The sequence below is a fragment of the Acanthochromis polyacanthus genome, chromosome 6 (genome assembly GCF_021347895.1).
Source record: "Acanthochromis polyacanthus isolate Apoly-LR-REF ecotype Palm Island chromosome 6, KAUST_Apoly_ChrSc, whole genome shotgun sequence".
Classification (NCBI taxonomy): Eukaryota; Metazoa; Chordata; class Actinopteri; family Pomacentridae; genus Acanthochromis; species Acanthochromis polyacanthus.
In genome coordinates this window covers 8,860,578-8,878,369 of record NC_067118.1, presented here as the reverse complement: position 1 = coordinate 8,878,369, position 17,792 = coordinate 8,860,578, and the positions used below count along the sequence as shown (strand labels likewise).

The following is a 17,792-nucleotide window of genomic DNA, read 5'->3' as shown; positions in this document are numbered from 1 at the left end:
TGTTCAGAATATAGAATTTTTCCAGAGACTAGTTAATGAAAACGGTACATTTTTAGCAAATTTTATTTTTTCTTTTTATTTCAAATGATTTCTATCTTAAATTTGCAGTTTTTCTTCCAGACAAAGTCACTCTTGATTAGTTCAGGGATCATCAGATAGTTGAAAATTCAATGATTCTTCTCTTTTTGCAGCATCATTTTCTTTTTTTTCACGCTGCTGGTAGGTTTTGGGGGTTCAGAGTAAGTTAATCTCATTTCAGAATCCCTCTCACATCTCACTGTTTCTGCTTTTTGCATGTTTTCTCTGCAGCCTGTGGAAGGTGCAAATGATTTCCTGCAGCTGCTGAAGAGCCACAAAGAGAAGCTGGAGGAAGGGATGCGAGAACTGAGGAGGAAGAACGAAGAGCTGGAGAGGGAAAAGGATGAAGGAGACGTAGAGAGAGAGCGAATGTGTCGCTTTATCGACCAGCTAAGAGCCAAACTGGCCCAGGTAACACTGAGACCCAGGCATCAAGAAACTAAACTGAGGTGTCAGTAAGGCTAAGCAAATTTTAATTATTGTCATTGAAGCCTTGTTTACCACAGTGTATGACTAATTTTATTGTGTCACACACCTGCTGTGAGTACTGATAATTGCTAAGAAACCTCCCTCTGCTAACCTGACAACCTCATGTGACGTCATCCTCTCTGTTACCACCAAACTCATGTTCTTGACTCGTATTGCACTTCTGACATATTTGAAAAAATTGTTAGAAAGCAAATTCTTGGCCGTAACCATTGCTGTTGTGTCTCAAGCTCCTCTTCAGTTCAACTTTGACAAATATTGTGTGCAAACTGATGACATCTGCTATATTTTTTGTATGTTTATGCACTTTTTAGATTATAAAACCATTTAAAGTGGAATATTCCTGTCAGTGGAAGCATTACTAGAAAAAGACAAGTGCCTGTATGAGAGCTTTTATGCAGAAACACATCAGTGATTTTAGGTCAAACATGATATGTAGTGATTAAAAAAGGCATTTTAATGCTTGTCAAAAAGGAGGAGTTGCTTGGAATTGGGGGGTCTACAAAATAGCCATCAAAGAACATGGTCTTTTCAGGGCAAATGCTGATTATTGGTAATGAAGACGGTCCAATTTGGAACCAATATACGTTAAATGTTATAGTTTAACAGCATGTGATAACAGGAAATCTGTCATTCATTACTAGGTTTCTTCTTCAGTAAGGATCACAAGAACTGAATACGTAGGATAGCAACAGAAATTATGGCTTTAGAACGACACAGAACAGAAGGACACTCTTTTCTGTTTGCTGTCTAGTCATTAACAATTTGTCTCCTGCAGTTGTATTAGCTGTTCTTCTCTGTTTTCGTAATATTTCACTGATCTATGACTTTTATTTCCCACTGAAGTTTATATCTTAAAGCAGTATAAAGTTTGTGACATTCTGTTTCAGGTTAATCTGTGGCTGCTTCCTAACTTAGTGGCTAGCTGTGAGCGTAGCCTTTGCTGCTGTGAGAGAAACTAATTTCCTGGTTTGTGTTTCTTGTTCAATTATCGCAGGTTGTGTTTCTGCTGGAGATATGTGCCTGATAGTTAGAATAGACAGTTAAAAGTTAAATTTAATTTAGAAAGGCCTTCTAGGTACTCTAGGTAGCGTTAGCCACCGGCCTGATAGGTAGCCTCTCAGTGATGGTCTTAGACTAGTGTTGTCAGCAAACATTCTTAGTGTGATGAGGAAACTGTCTCGTTTGTGGAAAATTGTGGTGTTTATTACAACTTTTACAACTACTCTTGAAACACCGCTCCGGTCTGCATATATACTCGTCTGTCCCTGTCTGTAAACAGTAGCTTTTAGTGTTGATTTCCTGTTACTCATCACATTTAACCAGTCAGAACTATGGGCGGGACATTGATGACTATAACTGATATATCCCTAGTGAAAATTAGTTTGGGAACTAATCGCCTAGCTCCTTGCTCCACTCTGTTACATCTTGTTTTTAACTTGCAGATGATATTTTCTGTGAATGTTTGACAGGCGAGCGGTGCTACTGAGGATGCTGTTCCACATCGTTCTGAGGCGCAGCACTCCTCTGACTGGTACGATATATTTTCCTTTTCATATAAACTTCATCGCATTGTCTGAAACTAACAGCACTAAACTGACTTCTTGCCAAACTTTTGAATGCTGTTTCCTTCATATTAACTGTACAGTATATCCACAGATGATTTTCCTCTGTAGCATAAGGACACTAGTGTGCTCTGTTTGATTTCTGCCTGACCTTTTGGGATGTCTTCCTCCTCCTCCTGCCTCTCTTTCTGTTCCCTCTTCCAGCTCTAGCCTGGCAAAACTCACAGAGCAGCTTCAGGCCACACAGGGCAGGTGAGCCCACAGCTCTGTGTGGCTTTATCTTTCTCACTGTGTGCATGTCGGCTTTATCCACTCCTCTCTCTCTCTCCATCACTGTGGTTTTGGCAGCACTTCTACCTGCCTGTCTTTTATGTTTGAACTCATTTTGTTTCCTGTGTAGCCTTTTTCAGACATGGGATATGTAAAACTGCACCTTTGAGAATCCGTTAAAGTGACGGCAGCATTCTGAAATTCAGACACGGGGTCACTTTTAATGTTTCTTACAGTAGATTAAACAGCACAGCCAGTACACTATAATGCATAATCATGCACTGAAGACTAAATCTAAAGTAGAATAAATCTCTATTGTCATTGTTAAACGACAACGAAATTGAGGTTAGCAGCTGTTGGGGTCAATAGCGTTCATGAAAAGAGTAAAAAGTCATTCCAAAAAGTAGAATAAAAATAAAATTTCACTTTGTAAGGAGAACAAAATTGCACTCCATATAGTTTAATAAAAAAGACGAGTTATTTCACTTCAGGTAGTATGTGCAAATAGTGACATCATAACAGTCTAGTTTATTTGTGATTTTTGTAAACACAAAACATTCTATCCAGGCTTGATGATAATCTAACTACGACTTTACAACCAGTAAAATAAAAACATGACATGAGTATGGCTACTACGTAAAAAATGATTTAATTACAGATGATAAACTGTGACTCAGCTGTCTAAGGTGACAAAACGTAGACAGTGTGAGCGGCTGATCAGTCCATGTCTGGGATAATTTACGGTCAGAAGTAGTCAAAGTTCATTCTGTTGTTTCATGAGCATAAATGCATGCAACTCTCTGTAATGACATTCACTTGGATCCTGCTGTTGTGTGATGCTGCAGATAGTTAATAAACTCATATGAAAGACTCCTACAAACAGCTACAACAGGGGTCGGCAACCTTTAACACTCAAAGAGCCATTTCAACCCGTTTCCCACAGAAAAGAAAACACGGGGAGCCGCAAAATCCTTTTAGCATTTAAAATGAAGACAACACTGCATATATCGCTTTTTTACCTCTATGCCCTTGTTAATCAGTCGTGATTAATTAATTACAAAGCCTCTAATTAGATAGATTCATTTTTTTTAATTGTGTCCTTCCACTAATATTTATTTTACTTGGTTAATGTCATTTTTGCTCCTGGACCTCATATGTTATGTAATGTTAGCTGGAAATCAATATTTTGTGAATGTCTATTTAACTTGTAAAATCCAATTATCCTGCCCTATTTTCCAAGACGACACTCCTCTGACTCTCTGACCTGCTGCCTGGATGTGACATCGAGCCGTGTTCTTGCGAGTAACGTGTATTACCCTATCATGAGTACTTTTGACTCAAAGACAAGACGTGTCTTTCTTGGAGTGGAGCTTTAATATACAGGCTTGCCATTCTTGAGTGCAAAACGATGTGAAACTACAGGCGTTGCTTCTCCAGGAGTAAAACAAAAAAAAGGCATGAAACGTGTGGGAATCGGAAGCTCCGTGTTGTCTCTGCATCAATTTTCCGCTCTCATGGGGAAAACCCCAGCAGCACATCCGGTGGGGTGACACGTCAAAATAAGAGCGGTAATTTCACAATAAAAGTCTCTATATTAAAATGCATTGAAATGCGCCTGAAAGGCAGAACTATTTATTTTCCAAAGTTACAGGGAGCCACAACAGAGGGCTGAAAGAGCCGCATCCGGCTCTGGAGCCGCGGGTTGCCGACCCCTGAGTTAGAAGCAACAAACTAAATGTCCACTCCTGTTAACATCTTAATGAAACCAGGATTACATTTATTAACTAGAAAAGCACTCAAAGAGCACAGTACTCCACCAAGGCTGTTCATTCCTCTAAATGGCATTGTCAGAAATGTTAGTTATTGATGATCGAAAATCACGGCAACATAGAATGTGGTCATTTAAAATACACTACTCTTCAAAAATTTGGGGTCACCCAGACAATTTCATGTTTTCCATGAAAACTCACACTTTTACTCATGTACTAACATAACTGTCCAAGGGTTTTCTAACCATCAATGAGCCTTTCAACACCATTAGCTAACACAATGTAGCATTAGAACACAGGAGTGATGGTTGCTGGAAATGTTCCTCTGTACCCCTATGGAGATATTCCATTAAAAATCAGCCGTTTCCAGCTAGAATAGTCATTTACCACATTAAAAATGTCTAGTTCTATATTTCTGATTAATTTAATGTTATCTTCATTGAAACAAAAACTGCTTTTCTTTCAAAAATAAAGACATTTCTAATTGAGCCCGAACTTTTGAATGTTAGTGTAAATGTACCTACAAACAAAATGACCTTGCGCTGAGCACAGGCATGTGTTACACATATGTACGTTATGTACGGATGCCAAATCGAATGATCTAAATATGTAGCGGGTGTGGGGAATTGATGAGACTTGGAAACATCTCCACAATGTAATCAATTGTTCCTTGTATCAGTTCCGACAGATAAGTCCTGCTAAGTCCACAGTGATAGATTTGTAGTAGGATCACGATCATGTGATCGTCAGCAGGCATCTGACATAGTGTTCACTTGTTGTCATAGTTACATTGACACCGTGCCGCTATGTCACAATGATACAGAAATCTTTAACAAATCTGTGGATCCAGACTATAAGCTGCATCACTGATAAAATCTAATCGGGTGGTCCTTGTGTCATTTCTGACCTGCCCTGAAAATTTCATCCAAATCTCATAACAAATCTTATTAATCTGAGCTGTTGTGTCCTTTGCCGTAAATCTTTATTTTCATGGACATTTGAGGTTGTAGCCAGACAGATGTAAAATTTTACAGTAAAGTGAAGGCACATGGTGATGGTTTTGGACCAATATTGGTGCCAAAATGAGTCCATGTCATGTTTAAAATATAGAATACACAAATCTTACTAAGTCTGACCAATTAAATTGTGATTTTTGCGGAAAACCGAGCAGTGTGCTTACTCAGATACCAAGCAGACATCTTTGGATGCCGTCACATTAACGGAAAGGAGTGCATGTCTGCAAGGGCTTGTATTTTATAGGATCTTTTGTTTTCCTGTAAATAAGACATTTTACAGATTATCTTCCATCCAGTGTGGTTTTGTTTTTTCTTATGTGGTGAAAATCATGACACATTTTTGTGAAACTGAGGGAGTTTATCTTCCACTAAATTAAAGGCTTGTTTTGTTGTCTTTAAACATCATTTGGACTGAAGGATTTCAGTAAAGCATGTATTTGTAATTATTTGAATAACAGTTGCAATTGTTTTTTTTATATTTACTTGCTTAATACAGTGTAGACTGTATTAAACAAGGACTATACCAAGCATCGTCACAAAGGCCCTGCAACGTGTTTGAAAAGAATGAAGGGAATCAAATAATGCAGTTTTTTGTTGCTCATCTCATTACAGAGTTCCTCTTTCGTGCCTCTATTTTTTCAGCTGTTCTCCATTCAAATATGAGTATTATTAGTGGTTTACTTGAACTTCCTCATCAGTATTGAGATGTAACATTCTGCTGGAAATGGATGTGAAGGAAACTGGCACCATGTTGGTGAAAAACAAACAGGCGCTTCATTGTTTTTCAGTGTAAAAAAACATCACAAAGATAATACAAGATAGTTTTTGCTCTACAAAACCATCTCCATCCAACCATTAGTTGTACAGAATCTTATTCGAGAAAACCTTTTATCATAATATTTTTTCAAGGGAGATCTGAAAAATAATGTGATATTGATAAATACTTGCAACAAGCTTGGATTTGGTTAAGTCTTCTGATGAAGTTCAAGGACTCTGTCAGAAAGTTGAAAATCGACTTTCCTTGCTTCTTTTTTTTACTGTTTGTGGCTCTGATAGATGTTGTAATTTTGCTGACAAGACTTGGCGTACTTTTCTAAAACTGGGCTTAGCTGGTAGTTACAATTCAGGTTTGTCCGTAGGTATCGGGAGCTGGAGGAGAAACTCGATTACCTGCAGAAGAGTTCGGCTCAGCGGGACCGAACTGAAGCTCTGCTCAAACAGAAGGACAAGGACTGTGCTCAGGTACTAAATACGAGCAGCTGTGATTTTTGTTTTACAGACTTTTATCTGCAATCAGTCAGATGCCTTGAAGCTCTTTGTGTTTTTGCAGCTGGCCAAGGACTGCGAGTCCCTGAAAGCTCAGGCGACCTCCCTGTTAGGAGAACTGAAGGAGAGGCAGAGCTGCTTGGACAAGAGCGAGATGGAGCGCAATATGTTGGAAGAGAAGTAAGTTGTCATGTCAGCACAACTGTATACATAGATTCTTCACTGTGTCCAACTACGAAGTGAGATTAGTGGGTTAGCGAGGTAAGTTGAGCCAAAAGTCAGAATTTTCAGTGTCACGAAGGTGGTTCTCTGTTTATCTCATGGTAACGTGCTGTGGAGCTAGATCTCCATGGTAACATGTGCTGTGGAGCTTGATCTCCATGGTAACATACACCGTGGAGCTAGATCTCCATGGTAACATACGCTGCTGAGCTAACCTGGTCATTTTCTGTTCAGAGTTTCTGATTTAAATCGGCTGGAAGAAGCGTCTCCCTTTTACCAAGACGTTTCCTGAAGTTTATTCATTAGTGATGCAGATTCTCAGCTGAGGGAAAATGTTTTGTCTGCAAACACCATAAACTGTAAAACCACTGAATGAAGCAGTTACAGTGTCACACACTGTATCCATTGTGTTGTCATGGAAACCCCACATGTATTTAGTTGATGCAGAAATCATATAAATATGTTTTAAGTTTAGTTGTAATTTGTCTGTTTACATGCTGGTACTGCAGCTGACAGATGAGAGCATTGATTATTCTACTGGTATTTATTACAGAGAATGTTCAATCAGTAGCTTTAGTTTCACTTTGACTTGTCGAAGAAATTACATTGATTTCTTGCATTGTTCAACAGTGTCAGACCAACAACCACTTCAGTACAATATCATGTTTAAATATATGAAGCCTGAAGTTATGTAAAGCTGTTAGTTATCAATAACTGGCTGCGTTGATTGATTTGATAAATATATTAACACACGTTTTACAGTTTTCTACCAACGTTCCTGTCTTACATCATTTGCAATAGCAGCTCATTTTACTGCCATATTTTTATATTCATCTTTGTTCTCCATTAAAACAACGTGTTGACTGAAGCAGCTGTGTTCAACTCCCACTTTTATGTGAACCGAGTTTGAAACAGAAAGCCCGAGTTGACAAATAAAGTTGATACCCATTAACTCTGACTGAGGCTTTAGTTTTTGTGGAGGTAACTTACACAAAGAAAGCCTGGCTATGTTGAACTGGCTTCAGCCCTCTGTAGTTGTGCTGAGGGGTTTCTGTATTTTTCTGTGCAGGCTGTGCAGTAAGGTGAAGGCCCTGCAGGTGGCAGAGCGAGAGCAGGAGCAGCAGAGGAAGCAGCATCATGTGGCCATGGACAAGCTGCTGCTGCAGACCCAGAGCCTGGAGCAGGCGCTGAAGACAGAAAGACATGTGGTCACAGAGGAGAAGTAGGTCCAACACACACACATATAACAGATGCCAATAGATTAAGGCTTTTCTGCAATGTTATGATATTTAGAAAGACGTATTTACTCCAGAAAGGGAAATATTTCTCACCGATATTTTAAAAAGCAGTGGTAAAGATGTATTAAACACCATACTAGACATTCAGCCTTTATTGCATCGTCAATATTGGCATTAGATTCAAGAGTTTTTGATCGTCACATGCCCGCACAGCAGGGGTGGGAAACTCATTCTAGTTCAGGAACCACATTCAGCCCAATTTGATCTGGAGTGGACCGGACCAGTAAAATCATAACAAAACAACTTATAAATAACCACAATTCCACATTTTTCCTTTGTTTTAGGACAAAAAAGTACTTTCTGAAAATGTTCACATTAAGGAATAATCTTCTTAAAAAACATCATGAACATCCTAAAATCTCTTAAGAAAAATAAATTCAATTTCAACAACATTATGTCTCAGTTTATCATTTACACATTACAACTTACAGATCACAGAGTGTCTACAAAGACACAAAACATTTATTCACAGGTATCTGGAACTGAACGATATAGTATTTCATTTTACGATCAAAATGACAAAAGTCAGACAAAAAAACAACAAAAAGCAAGATGAAATATTACAAGAATGACACACAAAATGACAAAAATGAGAACAAAAAACAAAAAATGAGACAAATGACATGAAAAAACAACAGACAAAAATTCGACAAAGTTACAGTGACAGAAAAAATAAAAAGTGACACAACTGAGACAAAAAATGACAAAAACGAGAAACAAATCAACAAACCTCTCAAGCGAGACAAAAACACACAAAACGCCAAAAATAACGAATAAAGCCAATCTCAAAATGACAAAAATAAAAGAAAAAACACGAGTGAGACAAAAAGGAAACGCAAAACGACAAAACCGAGAAACAAGGTGACAAAAACATGAGAAACGACAAAAATCAGACAAAAAAAGACAAAAACAAGACAAAGTATCACAAAAATGAGACACAAATCGAGAAAAGAACCATGAACAATCTAGTATTTTACTTTATGATTAAAACAACTTGTCAAGGTCTAGAAAATATTTTATATTTTTAGTTTTACAAATTTACGATTTCCTGTTAATGTCTTCCCTGTAATTTTTACACTTTACATAGTCCTGCTGTGGGCCAGATTGGACCCTCTGGAGGTCCAGTTTTGACCCGTGGGCTATTGTGCTATTGTTTTGTAAATAAATTCATAAATAACTGCCTGCAGACACCAAGGTCCTATTATCACATTTGAACTTGTTTTATGGCTCTTGTCAAGGTTGTTTTCTCCTGACTGGATCTTTATTTGTGTTATATCTACTCTCAGATGTACCTCACTTTGGATAAAAGCATCTGCTAAATGAAATTGTATAATTTCAAAATTTACTCACGTGTTATTTTTTTCTGAACTGTTACCAGTATTAAAAATTCTGCTTTCCCATTTCTTAATTTTGTCTCAGGAAAAAACTGACCCAGCTGCAGCATGCCTACACGTGCCTCTTTAGAGACTACGATTCCAAACTGAAGAGTGAGGTAAAAACACATTTAAGCTTGTTTTTGACCTTATTGTTTTTTGCTGTTCGGTTTTAAACATGATTCTGTGTGTTGGTCTTCCAGGGAGGAGATCTGTGCAGCCGACTGGAGGAGGCAGAACGAGCGTTGGCCTTGAAACAAGACCTGATTGATAAACTGAAGGAGGAGGTGGAGCAGCAGAAAGGCTCTCTGGAGACTGTTCCTGTCCTCACTGCTCAGGTACACTCACAGATCTGTTGTGCTGGTATGACAGGTTGGGTAGTGACGGGAAAACCACAAATACCTGTTTACATTCTCAGCACTGTTTACGTATTATCACAGTTGATGACATTTTGACTTCTTTCATTCAGTGATGATTTTGGTCTTGTTGCTGTCTTGTTCTAAGAGTGTAAAAGTGCACAAAACTCGCCGTTCAGTTAGTTTTTGGCACACCGGAGATATATATATATATATATATATATATATATATAATTTTATTAACAGATGTGTTTGTTACACCTTCTTCTACCCACCTTGTTCTAATACATTCTGTCCTCTGCCAAAAAACAACAAAAAACCAAAAAACTGAATGTATAACTGTGTCAGCACTGATTTTATGGCTACAAGCTCAATCTGTCTGCCACAAAATTGATCACAGATTTGCTTTAGTGGATTTCAATGTCACTGAGACTGCACCATCTAATTTTTGATTTTGGACAGTTTCTTTTGGCATTTCTATGCCTTTATTTAATTGAGGCAGTGAAGAGAGATGCCAAATGTACGGGACTAACTTATTTTTGTCACAAACTGTGGGTGAAAATAGTTATATATAAATCTATATATCTGTGTCTGTATCTATCTCTATATTTACATTCATATATATATATATATATATATTAGGGCTGGGACTTTAACGTGTTAATTTTGATTAATTACAGAAAAAAATAACTCATTAAAAAAATAGCACATTTAATTGCACCTTTCTGAGTTCCCTAATTTTTGACACACCAGTAACTACTGAAGCCCTGTAGGTACTGAACCTAAAGTCTGTTTTCCAGCCGCAAAGAAGATACACATCACGCAAAGTTTGGTGAACAGTGAAAAAAGACGAGACCGCATTGAGCTTGTTGGGCGTAAAGTTTTCTTTTAAAAAATTTTCCCGATGGCAGCTTGTAAAAAAGTGTGGTTGTGTGCAAATTGTGTCACTCCAGCACTTCAAGGCGACGCTTTCACTTTAGTGCAAAACATGTTGCTGTTAGCACCAGAGCTAACATTAGCTACGACAGTCCTGGTACCAGCAACCAATTTAGCCATACCATAATAAGCCACTTTTCAAGACAGTGAAAGTGCTTGAGTTTTCAAAAAGTCTTAAAATGTTCAATATAATCGCTACATTTGGACTTTGAGTTTGCAGTAATATGTGAATTTAGTAGACAGATTAAGAATGCAGACAAATGTAAATGAAACAAACAAAAAATTATAAAAAGTTTCTCTTTGTATTGACATTGGAAGATAGCTCTATTTTATACTGCATAAGAATGTAACTCTCTTCAAGGCCACCTCCACACATTCCTTTTCTGCACTCTAGCACAGATCTTTACCCTTTTATATAACAGGTCATACAGTTCCGTCACAAGCTCAATCACAATCATCTTCACCCTCCTGTTAGCCTCAAAGCGACAAAACTGTATTTTACTGCAAACCTGTTAAGCAGCCTGGCTGAACAAATCATGATCTATGATGGCAGCACCATCTGATAAAATCACCATGGTTCCGTTGGCTGCACTGATGTGTAAGCCTTTTTGGTATTTGGTTTTAATTTTCCTGATGCCTCAGATCCCTTGCTATGTGCTGCTGTAATTCCACGCAGACAGCACTTAATTGGGAACACCTGCTTATTCAGGCAGCATCAAATCCTACAGATGGAGGTCAGGAGCTTACTGGAGTTTGCTCAGAATTGTCTGAAAATTGTACTTTAGATAAGCACTTGGTGCTGAGCAGGAAATCCATTCAGACGCACAACATGTTCAGCAGATCGACTTTCAAGAACAGAAATCTGAGGCTGTAGCGGGAACAGATTCTCCAGAATTGGATATAAATGTTCCACTGAAGGTCATGTTTGAGTATCAGTGGTCTGAATTCATGGACCCCACATCGAGTCAGCTGCTGTAATAGTGTGAGGAATGTTTTCTTTGCTGTTTTGGAGAGTCATTTCCAATCAGTCCTGGTTTGAATGCCACAGTTTACCATCTTGATTCCTTTCTTAATTCATCTGATGATTTTTCTTGATTAATACATTCATAGGGTTTAATACTTTGTCTAATACTCTTTAACATTTAAATTAACAATAGAACCCATGCTGTTACAATTTGCACATCTATCTGTACGCCGATGACACCATTGTCTATACATCTCGTTCCTCCCTCCAAACTGCCCTGTCGGCCCAACAAAATTAGCTTCACAATAACATTCAACACAATTTTTCCTGTCTTCTTCTGACACTTAACAACACTAAATATATGGTCTTCAACAAAAACCTCCCACAAATTGAATATCCAATCAAACTTCTCTCACTGAACGGCTCTGAGATTCAATTTGGGTCCCACTACAAGTATCTGGGAATTTGTCTTGATTGTTCACTCTCATTTGAAACACATATCAGTGGTCTCCACTCCAAAGTTAAATCTAGAATCAGCATTCTCAGTTATAACAAATATTTATTCACACAGTCCACCAAATTCCTTCTTGTTAAAATGACAGTCCTTGTATTATTTGAGTATGGTGATGTGTTATACAGATCTGCTTCATAAACCCTCCTCCATAGTGTGGGGGGTGTCTTCTTGGCTTTTTTGGCCAATCAATTCCAATCGGTCCTGTTTGAATTCCACAGTTTAGCATCTTAGTAATGTGTCATGGAACAATGAAAACACATGCCAAACTATTTAATGAACATGACAGTGAGTTCAGAGCATAAGCAGCTGATAAATCGGCAGAAGTGATGCAACGAATCATGTCAACATGGAGCACAATCCCAGAGGAAGGTTTCCAACATCTTGTGGAAGCCATGACACCAAGAGCGTAGGCTGTTTGAGAGCATAGATAGATACTTTATTAATCCCCAGGGAAATTTAAGTGTTCAGCAGCTTACATACAACAACATACAATAGCAAAAGGCAAGTTGGTAACATTGCCAATGAGGTTAGTACATAAAACTATTCTAATTTTAAGGTCAATAGGGTGCTAAGTGAAATTGAAATTCAGTATATAGTGTTTACACATTTCAAGGCATGGAAGTATAAAAATTAAAGTGAATTTAGTGATTAAAAGTGGCTTTGACAGGTAGGGGAGATCCTGCAATATTCTAAACAGTTATAATGTCAGGGGAACTCTTCGCACATCCAACAGGTACAAAAAAACACCTATTCTGTTACCTGACAACACAAACAGGGAAGTATGTGAAGCAAATCAACTAAATTGTTGATTTGGTTTAGCTCTAACACAGAACAGGTGACAACAGAGAGGAAGAAGACACTCCAAGTATTCTGTCACTCTGTTTGTTGCCTGAATTAGATCAGATGTGGTTATCTTTCTGTAATCACACTCTGTGATGACTCAGTGTGGCTCCAGTCATTGATAACACCTCATAACTGGTACTAGAAACGTTCCAAAATGCCCAATGAAGGTCTAGTACTAAAATGTTGCAGCAATAAATTCCCCCCTTTTTTGAAAGAGTTAAAATATACAATTTCACTCCGACACACCTACTATACTTAATATCTAGTCTGTTTGGCTTCTTCTTGTAACCCGAAGCCTCAGACCCAGTTATCAGATGTTATCAGTGACTGGAGACACATTGAGGGATTACAGTATGTGATTACAGAAAGATAAACACATCTGATATAATTCTGCCAACAAACAGAGTGGCAGCCTTTTTAAGCATCTTCTTCCTCTCTCTTCTGTGTTGTAATGCGACCAAGCTGACAGTTTAGTTGTTTTCCTTCACATAGTTCCCTGTTTGTGTTGTCAGGTGACAGAATAGGTGTGAAGTGATGCCTGTTTTTAGGTGTTGAAAAGATCAATATTTTATGAAAATTCGATCCAGGAGCTTGTCCCAGACGCAGGAGGACAGGTAACCAAAGGCTTGTAGGTCATGTTACATTAGAGTAGAGCTGGAGGTGTGATGTGTTCAACATTGACACAAATCCAAGGTGTTTGTTGTCCCAGACGGCCACATGTTCAACGAGGGAAAACATGGGCCACCCGAAGGACCCGTCATTGATGTACTTTCATATACACAAGCTGATACTTGGACTATTGCCCTACGTTTGTTCCTTAAGAAAAGCGCTGATCTTTACTCTCTCTCTTCACAAGATCATTTGTTGCTTTCTGTTCCATGCGCACTAACTGAATTGGTTAAAAAGGCTTTTGTTTACTCCATCTGCACATTTTGCATGGAATATGTTGCAGAAAAATGGTAAACCAAGTTTGTCTCATTGAGCGCTTTTAAATCCCAACTGTGAGTTCTTACACTTGTTTTTCATAATTTGCTTATAAATTTTTATCTTTTTTTAATTGTTTTTTTGCTAGCATTGTAAGTGTAATTTTGAAACTGTTTTGTATTTTCTGTTGCCCATCTTGACCAGGACTCCTCTGATAAAGGTTCTTAATCTCAGTGAGATTTCTCCTGGTTAAAGATTAATAAATCAATTTAATAAACAAAGTCTTATCCAAGGAGAAGGGACAAGGTACGTTTTATCCGTTTGTTTCCTGGCTATAAAAGACACAAGCAGAAACAAAAAAATCAAGCCGTTTTTTCGTTTTGAGCAAAAAACAAAAAAACAGGAAACGGTTCGTTTTTTCGTTTTCACCCCCAAAATGAAAATACGACTCCATATTCCGTTTCATTGGTGGGCGGGGCTTCGGAGCCTGCCAGTGCACAATAAAGCTCCTGCCCATCACAATAAAGCTCTTGCGCTGGCATTCATAGACAGACTGACTTTCATTGTATTGCCTGCCCCCCCTGCACTTCCCCTAACTCTAAATCAAAGCAAGTCGTGTACACAGTAATGACAGTCATAACCAGTGGTGTAGTCTAGATTTTTCTACTGGGTATACTCCAACCTCATAAACCAAAGCCAGGTCAGGTTCTCATATATGTGCGCGTGCACTCACATGTCCACGCGTGCGCGCACTAAACTATTTCAGTGTTTTAATAAGCCTGTTGCTTGTCCTGTGAATGCTGCCGCTTTAGGGAACACTACAGCTGGAGCTAAGGTTAACGTTTAGGAAAGGGAGCCTGATGAAGAGGAAACATCAGCTCTACCTGATGAAGAGGAAACATCAGGTCTACCTGATGAAGAGGAAACATCAGGTCTACCTGATGGCAGGAGGAGGAGCTGCTGACTAATGTCTATAAGTATCTAATTGGTAGTTTGAAATAAAGGAGGTGTGTGTGTGTGTGTGTGTGTGTGTGTGTGTGTGTGTGTGTGTGTGTGTGTGTGTGTGTGTGTGTGTGTGTGTGTGTGTGTGTGTGTGTGTGTGTGTGTGTGTGTGTGTGTGTGTGTGTGTGTGTGTGTGTGTGTGTGTGTGTGTGTGTACTTGTACTTGCTACATGGTGAGTACCATTTTCTGCATTTAACTATCAAAGTGAGGACATTTTTACAAAGTGAGGACATTTTGGCCGGTCCTCACTTTGAAACAGCCATGTTTGAGGGTGAAGACTTGTTTTTAGAGAACAGGTATGAATTGAGGTTTGGTTAGGGTTAGGGTAAGGATTAAGTTTAGGCAATCAGTTGTGATGGTTAAGGTTAGGGTAAGGCTCTAGGAAATGCATTACGCCCATGGATGTCCTCACTAAGATAGAAGTACAAACGTACGTGTGTGTGTGTGTGTGTGTGTGTGTGTGTGTGTGTGTGTGTGTGTGTGTGTGTGTGTGTGTGTGTGTGTGTGTGTGTGTGTGTGTGTGTGTGTGTGTGTGTGTGTGTGTGTGTGTGTGTGTGTGTGTACACACATGTGAGTGCACGCGCACATATATGAGAACCTGACCTGGCTTTGGTTTATGAGGTTGGAGTATACCCAGTAGAAAAATCTAGACTACACCACTGGTTATGACTGTCATTACTGTGTACACGACTTGCTTTGATTTAGAGTTAGGGGAAGTGCAGTGGGGGCAGGCAATACAATGAAAGTCAGTCTGTCTATGAATGCCAGCGCAAGAGCTTTATTGTGATGGGCAGGAGCTTTATTGTGCACTGGCAGGCTCCGAAGCCCCGCCCACCAATGAAACGGAATATGGAGTCGTATTTTCATTTTGGGGGTGAAAACGAAAAAACGAACCGTTTCCTGTTTTTTTTGTTTTTTTGTTCAAAACGAAAAAACGAACTGTTTCCTGTTTTTTTTGTTTTTTGCTCAAAACGAAAAAATGAAAAAACGGCTTGATTTTTTGTTTCTGCTTGTGTCTTTTATAGCCAGGAAACAAACGGATAAAACGTACCTTGTCCGAGAAGATTAGCTAAAACCTATTGAACAGTCTTTTGTTTTTGTAACTATTTTGAAAACCAAGGCTTAATTGGTTTGTGATTTCATTGCAAATATATGAAAAACGTGATTGTGTGGTTAGGTAATATGAATGAAATTTCATTGGAAAGGAGTTATTGAAAGTTAAGACTGACTGAGGATTCTGAAGACAGACACTGGCTGGTTTTATTGTTACATTTCATAAGACAACATGTACGTGTTTTTCATAACTTGCTAGTGAATTTGATCTTTTTTATTCGTTTTTTCTCGTGCTTTAACTGTGTAATTTTGTAACTGTGTTTTGTATTTGCTGTTGCCCATCTTGGCCAGGAGTCCTTTAATCTCACTGGGATTTCTCTAAAAAATAAAATGAAAAAATGGACGTCACACATCTGAATAAGCTGCATGTTAACATGTTGATGTCATGCAGAGATCACGACATGAAGCTAAACGGCTGCTGCAAAGTAACATCTCCCATTTTTTCTTTCTGTTTTTACTCAGGCTGAGATCTACAAGGCAGATTTCCTGGCGGAGCGAGAAGCAAGAGAGAAGCTGAACCAGAAAAAGGAGGAGCTGCAGGATCAGCTGAATAAGGCTATGACTGACATTGAAAGGCTCAAACAAGAAGCCACATCACGGTAAAAAAAAAACAAACAAAACTGAAGTTGATGTCATTTCTCGTCTGGGGTGACATCGTGCTGAATCTCTCAGCCTCAATCTCAATTGCTAATGAGATGTTGGTTCAGCATCTTTAGGCGACTTTAGCTTTTCTGCATGTGTCATCAAAAGCAGGACTGTTGATATCTGAAGTCAGCAGGATCAGCATTTGTCCTCTGCTACTACTTCTATTAAATGCACACAGATATTTGCCTTTGACATTTATTAAGGTGTGATTACACATTAAAGCTGTCAACGTTCACCTCTCTTTCAGTGCACGTATGGAGCAAATGAAGCTGAGACATCTGGAAGACTTTCCTGCACGGCCACCGAACATTCCCCCTCCACAAGGTACATCACAACTAGTGCAAACACACAAACGTTTAAAACAACATGCACTTCAATGTGAGTACTGCTAATTATTTTTAGGGCTTTAAAACGAGAATCGAAGGCAAATGCATTAATAAACTAGGTAATAAATAGTCAGTTATGTGAAAACAGATAGCTTTACTGTCACAACTGAAAACAAGAAGAAAGTCCAGTCACGTGGTACTGCAACTAAGTATTTCCATTATTAATTAATCCGATGAATTTTCTTGATTAATGCATTCAATACTTGGTCCAACACTCTTTAACATTTACATCAACAATGCAACCCATGCTGTAGCTCATTCGCACATCAACCTGTACGCTGATGACACCATTGTCTATACACCTGGTTCTTCCCTCCAGACTGTCCTGTCAGCGCTACAGATTAGCTTCGATAACATACAACACGCTTCTTCCGATCTTCTTCTGACACTAAACATCACAAAACTAAATGTATGATCTTCAACAGAAACTTGCCACAAATTGAATATTCAATCAAACTTCTCTCACTGAGAGACAAAGAGAGCATGCAGATAAAACTTAGCTCTGCAGGTAGATGAAATTTGAAGCTCTTGAGCTTCAAATTTCATCTCTTTGCTTCCTCTCACTCACAAGAATGTTAAATTCAAGAGATCCAGGGAATGTGTAAAAATAAATAAATAAAAAATCAGAAGCCTTCAGTTTTTCGATGCTCAATTGAGGAAAAATAAGAGATGCCGCGATACAAGTGAACCGAATCCTTGTCAGCCCATCTCCAAATCTCTAAATGAGGCCTAGTCAACCCTACCTGGGTCCCTTAGGTGACTGTT

At 38.6% G+C, this 17,792-nt stretch overlaps 1 protein-coding gene across 5 annotated transcripts in view; it reads left to right on the top strand.

Moving 5' to 3' along the window:
* Positions 1-17,792, top strand: part of ikbkg (inhibitor of nuclear factor kappa B kinase regulatory subunit gamma) — a 30,768-nt gene that overhangs the window by 9,575 nt on the left and 3,401 nt on the right. For 3 of the 5 annotated variants that reach the window (XM_051948932.1, XM_051948936.1, XM_051948934.1), the window contains 10 exons: positions 310-489; positions 2,037-2,098; positions 2,334-2,381; positions 6,324-6,426; positions 6,515-6,630; positions 7,742-7,894; positions 9,390-9,462; positions 9,547-9,681; positions 16,459-16,595; positions 16,889-16,965. In XM_051948932.1, coding sequence (XP_051804892.1) covers positions 310-489; positions 2,037-2,098; positions 2,334-2,381; positions 6,324-6,426; positions 6,515-6,630; positions 7,742-7,894; positions 9,390-9,462; positions 9,547-9,681; positions 16,459-16,595; positions 16,889-16,965 — 1,084 coding nt within the window. The remainder of the gene's footprint in view (positions 1-309; positions 490-2,036; positions 2,099-2,333; positions 2,382-6,323; positions 6,427-6,514; positions 6,631-7,741; positions 7,895-9,389; positions 9,463-9,546; positions 9,682-16,458; positions 16,596-16,888; positions 16,966-17,792) is intronic. The other 2 variants (XM_051948933.1, XM_051948935.1) reach the window with 1 other exon arrangement.